At 31.1% G+C, this 6,108-nt stretch overlaps 1 protein-coding gene across 1 annotated transcript; it reads right to left on the bottom strand.

The window, feature by feature from the left end:
* Nucleotides 1-395: 395 nt before the first annotated feature.
* Nucleotides 396-4,836, bottom strand: LOC106381780 (rac-like GTP-binding protein ARAC2). Its single transcript, XM_013821716.3, has 7 exons — nt 4,532-4,836; nt 4,030-4,117; nt 3,816-3,925; nt 3,658-3,721; nt 946-1,010; nt 794-859; nt 396-686 (listed from the first exon to the last, which is right to left on the bottom strand). Exons 1-7 carry the CDS (start codon nt 4,628-4,630, stop codon nt 573-575), a joined length of 606 nt encoding a protein of 201 aa, XP_013677170.1. The 5' UTR covers nt 4,631-4,836; the 3' UTR covers nt 396-572.
* Between the last annotated feature and the right edge of the window lie 1,272 nt (nt 4,837-6,108).

Raw genomic sequence — 6,108 nt, 5'->3', positions numbered from 1 at the left:
CAAAAGATCAGCTTACGTATGAGCTCCTAGTTTCTACTCTGATCATTGGAGTTTTTGGTTGAAATATTGATCGTATCCTCCTCAGCCTTGGTTAAGCTAGGTTCCATGGCCTTTTCATGGTGGCTTCTCTTTGTTGAAGCTAATACGTATCTTGCGGTTCACCAGCTTAGACTTTCCATTAAGCATCTGAAGCTTCCATAACAGAGGCTGGTTTCTCTAATCCTTCACCTTGAATTCACCACAAATCATCTTGATTATCATCATAACTCCATGACCATAGCTAGTCTACATAACAGAGATTCTTAGGCTAGCTTGACAAAAAAAAGAAACTAATTCCGTGCCACAAAGACGACAGATATCACAAATGGACGAAAAGAGATTAAATCCGATAGAAATTGGAAAAGCAAATCCTATAATAGAAATTTATAGAATGCTACGCAAGAGAGAAGAGAGAGATAACATATGACATACAACTGTGTATGGCTAATGAATCCCTTTTTGTCACTACAAATATAACAAAAAAAAAGTGAAATACATGTGTATATATATAAGTTTTATTTAAATGGTGAATATTAGAAGAAAAAGCATGTTCTTGATCTTTTGGTCCTCAATGGCTTTATCTTCTTCTTTGCCTTTGGAGGCCTCAACGCTACCCGGATCGCTGTATCAAACACTGCCTTCACATTCTATTACATTTTGACAAAGGAAAAAAACTTTTGAGCTTACTTAATTTACTCTTATTTATTTCAACCTAATGTTAAATATCTAAATATACTCATATAAAATTATATACCTGCTGGGTTTTGGAGCTGCATTCTAAGTACTTGATGGCTCCAACCATCTTTCTTAATTCCTCTCCCTGTTACTCGAATTCATTAATAATATTACACTCTCAGTTATGACTTTGTAACATATAGACAAATATATTTATCTTTATAAGGATACCTGGGCAGTTGTTATTGAAGCTGCTCCTGGATGATCTTTCAAGAACTGTTTGTCATCCCTCAAATCTGTATTTTTACATTTATCCCACCAACAAAATATACTTTACTGATTAAAGATTAGATAAACTAAAGGAAATTTATAGAGTATTAAGGGGGGTGTCCGCGCTTCGCGCGAAATATTGTTTTTTTGTTCTTAAATATGATTTTTGAATGATGTGATTATGTGGTTAATATTTATTTGTGAAAAGCATTATTTGGTTTTTTATTATGTTATGTAGTAGTAGTTAATAAGTTAACATATTATGTGTTTGTGTTTTTAATAATACGTTGTTGTATGTATAATACTACTTGTTAGTGGTGAAGTGAGTTTCTGATGTAAAACATATTGAATTTCAATAACTTTGCATTTACGCATTTGTTGATTCTAAGATTAACGGCGTCAAAATTGTATTTTAATTTTTCACATTTTTTCACAATACACTTTTTAGATGTTTTTTGCACTCTCTCCCATATTTTGACCTTGAGCCGTCGCCATCTATGTATTTCGTTTACCTCTCCGGTATGCAGTTCTTCTCACCATCACTGGGAAAAGACTCACCCATCTGCTCTTGTTTTTCCTCACCTTTTTCTGTGAGATTATATGGTATTTGTTATATATCAGGCATATTAGTTCCATGTTGTGCAGTTGTTTCTAGGTTATTTCTATCAATATTGGTCATTTTTTTCTTTAGATTTTGGCTAAGGTTAAAAACTACATCTCGTTGGGTTGGGTCAGAGTTTAGTTGCCATTGATGTTGTCTTCCTCGTCGTTGGTTTGCCGTCGATAGTCTCTACTCGTCTTGGTTTTCAAGATCTGATTTTTGGTGAACTGGTTTCATTGCGCTTTTTCATAGCTCAAGGATGGCTCCACGGTTTGTTGATTTCATTTTGTGTCTTTTTATCTCTTTGTTCTCTCATCTCGTTGCACCTTTCATCGCTGATCATGTCTCTGGTGGCTCTCCCTTTGTGCGCTTGGAAGGTTGTTTATGGTCTCAAGCTTAAACTTTGGTTTCTCGGTGATTGGCTTTCATTCTCCCCACTCAGGTTGTTTATCTTCTTCTCATGCATCCTTTGGTGTAGGTGTGTGGATTTAGTTTTTTGGAGCTTTGGTTTCTTCTATTCAGAGTTTCGTGGTTCTTCGCTGGCATGGGCGCTTTGTATGTACTTGTTTAGTTTCCGAGGTGCTTCTTATCTCTTAGCTGGTGGTTGTGCTTCCGGTGCTTTAGACATGTGTCTTTTTTTCGTGGTGACTTTGTTCTTCCGATGATTATTTTTTCTCTAACCCGCTTTTTTGGTTTTTTGCACTGGTGTTCGATCGCGATCCTTTGTGTTCCGGAGATTGCGTTGTCTCATATTTTATCTTTTTACCTTTTTCTTACATCTGCTTGTTCTAGCCAAGACATTCTATGGTAAGATGAGATAGGTTTGTCTTCTTTGGTGATCTCTTTTAAGCTCCAAATCTTTATTGAGTTAGTGTTACTATGGTATTTTGTTTTTTTCTATGTGGCTGTGGAAGGTTTATGTTTAGATTATGTATTTCACTCTAATTTCTTCTTATTAGTTTGGTCATTTTATATTTTTAATATTTAAATAAATATATAATTTGTAAATTAAATAATAGAAAATGGTAAAAATAATAAAATAACAAAAATTTATTTTACTTTTAGTTGTGAATAAATTATATATGTAAAATATATTTATTTTTTTTTATTTCTTTATTCATCTTGAATTTTAGTGAACAATAAAATAGATTATCAAACTTCACACGATAATAGTTAGTGCAAAAATGATTAGATGGTGCACAATTAGAAAGTATTTAGCCAAATTATAATAATCTAAAAGAAAAAAAAACCTAAAATAAAAAAAAAAAATGATGACACGTGTCAAAAAACTTCCTGTCACTTGTCTAAAGAAGGGAAAAAGCTAACTTTATATATATAGATAAAGCCTAACTCGGCTATTGCTTATAAGCCACATTAATAACCCCAGCGGGCTATCAGTTACGGCCTTAGTATTTTCCTGCAATCTGGTTGCAGTATATGTTTATAAGCTACATAAACATGAAACTGTAGAAATGAAAAATAATATGCAGAATATATTGGAATAAGTAAATTAAAAACCAAGGATACATAGGTACAACCGTACAAGCCTATAGAGCAGATCAGATGATGAATATTTAACATAATTTTTTCATTAGAATTTATTTTTTATTAGAATTGAAAAGGATATAAATAGAAGTTGACAAAAAAAAGGATATAAATAGAAATCATTTTCATTTTGTAAGAAATTAATTTCACAATTAAAGCAAATATTAAAACCAGTGTATGATCGACGGATTTATTTAAGCAAATGTTAATAAATACTCTTAGAAACCAAAAGACCATTTCCGATGATTTACTCTATTTTTTACTTTATAATAAAATTGAGTTATACTCTATAATAAACTTGAGTTATACTTTAATGGTAATCTACAATGGTACTCTATTTTAAAGTGAAAAATAGAATAATAAGCAAAAAATAAACAACTTACTCTATATATATAGAATAAACTTATTTTTGCTCTATTTGATAGTGAAGAATATAGTACTGTTGAAACATTTTTACTCTAAAATTTACTTTAAAGTGAAAAATAAAGTGGAGTTGGAAATACCTTAAAAGAGAAACGTTTTATTACCTAACTTGGTTCCGACGAGTACAATGGGGATGCTAGGCGCATAATGTTTCAGCTCCGGAAGCCACTATTAATCAATAAATTAATATAATTAATATCGACAACGAATAAAACTGTTCTATTATCATTTTCAAAAATCATATGCAGATTTTAAAAGCTACCTTTTTGTAAATGTTCTCGTAACTGGCCTTGCTAATTAGGGAAAATGCCAATAAAAACACATCTGCTCCTCTGTAACTCAAAGGCCGAAGCCTGTTATAATCTTCCTGCCCTGATATAATTCCACATTGATACTAATTACCAAAACTAATATTCATTTTTTTTAGCAAAAATAATATTCATATTTGTCAATTTTAATACAAAATAACTATTTACCAGCAGTATCCCACAGGCCGAGGTTGACAGTACTTCCATCGACCACCACATTCGCACTGAAATTGTCAAAAACTGTCGGAACGTAATCCTGTGATAAATTATATATAAAATAATTTATATCCCAAACATATAAGTACATAAGAACGATGCTAATTTTAAGGAAATGGATAGAAAAATACAATAATTTAGCTTTGGTTTCGGATTTGTGTCCAATAATATTATAAAGAAATATTTACATTCCCTTCTAGTCTTCTACCTACTTAATTCTGTAAAAAATATAATTACACATCAAGATTGTTTTCTTTGGTACGTCAACATAAAAACAAAGACATTGGTATGAGAATACTCTTCATGAATATGTACCAGCAGTACTTAGCATAAAAACTTGGAATTCGTAAAAGCCAGTAAAAATCTTCAAGAGACTAACATAAAAATTATAACATCAGTTTGAAAGTATTCATGGGAACAACAAATTGTTCAAAATTAACAATAAATTATTTACCGTAGGAAAAGTATTGCTGGTATATGAAATCAGCATACAAGTCTTCCCCACAGCTCCATCTCCGACCGTCACACACTTGATGAATCTCGCTGTGCTCATTTTCTTTTCTTCTAGCTTCAATTTCTTTTATTTCTCTGTTTGTGAATTAGGTGCGTGTTTGGTTTTTATGTTCAGAAGAGAGGAGAAGTGGTGGTTCTTAAGAAGCCTTTTGTGATGATTATAGTTGTTTATTGGTGAAGAGGACGACTCTGATTATTGTTAATTATTATTTGCTTATTGGTAAAGGAAGAAATTTTAAGCAAAACGTACCAAGGAGCTTTGTAGATAAAATGGTTTTATATATCCTCAAATAAAGTAAACAAAGTAAACCAAACAAACTCTAACAGTAGAGACATAATCTTCATAAGTTTCCAATGTATCAAGATTACAGTTTTAAATAGTTAAATGATATTATTATAAAATTTATTCATTTTTGTATCTGATTTTTGGAACCAAATGAACAAACTTAATCAGAATTACTTTCAATGGAATCAAACCAGGAAAAAACGAAAAGGACTAAAGAATATATAATTTCTTAAATATATATATATATATTTCATTTACTTAACTAACGAACTAGAATGATGAGGAATTGAGTATTTCTTTTACTTCAAGTGCAAGATCTTGCCGTCAGCGAAAGTGATATGTAGCCATTTGTTTTGGTTGTGAGTGGATTTTTATGTGTTGGAGAAGGAACTCTCACCTTACTTTCTATAAGTCTTAATTGTAATAAAAATATTTTGTATCTACTTTTATGTTTGTCTTAATTACTTGATCACATATTAACAACTTTGGATATTGATAGGATTGACTTAAATATTACGAATTGGATTATATTTAAACCTTGTACTAAAAACTTTACCTTCAGTTATATATACTAGGGGCATTGCCCCCGCGCAAGCGCCGGGTTGTAGACATATTCTTTGTTTTATCTCAATATTTGTTAGGGTTATTGTAACTGTGAATTTTGCGTTTTGGGTTGATCATTGTTTTTTAAGTTTTTTTATTGTTATAGGGTTAGAGTTGTGATGATGTACTGTGTATGCACTATTCTCCACTCATGAAGGACTAAACTGTGTTAGTAATGTGATTGATATAGTTCGTGTTGTTGTTTGCTGTGTCACTGAGACTTATTGTTTGTTTGTCTTTTTAATTTGTTATTTGTAATGTTGAGATTACATAAATTATATTAAGGTTGTTGTGAGTACATTTTGTTTCTGAATATTTTTTCTCCAGTTTAGTTGTGTAAGTTGTGTGTATTAAGTAATAATTTTTTTTATTCTTATTATGTTGGTTATATGTTTTTTTACTTTTAAATTTGTTGTTTTTACCGGACCCTTAAAACAAATATATGAAGACTCGTAGAAATAACTATAAAATAAGTTACAATTAATATTTGGGTCTTAATGGGTTTTAAACGAATATATGTATTTCTCATAAGAAGACAATAGCGTTGGCATGTTGACATTGAGCATATAAGCTATTTTTATAAGACAAGAGGAGTGAGCAGGTGGAGATGTTGTTGCCACCTTTGTGTC

Source organism: Brassica napus, chromosome C2, assembly GCF_020379485.1.
Source record: "Brassica napus cultivar Da-Ae chromosome C2, Da-Ae, whole genome shotgun sequence".
In the NCBI taxonomy this organism is placed as follows: Eukaryota; Viridiplantae; Streptophyta; class Magnoliopsida; order Brassicales; family Brassicaceae; genus Brassica; species Brassica napus.
The sequence above is the reverse complement of the archived record's forward strand: the minus strand, read 5'-3'. Positions and strand labels throughout refer to the sequence as shown.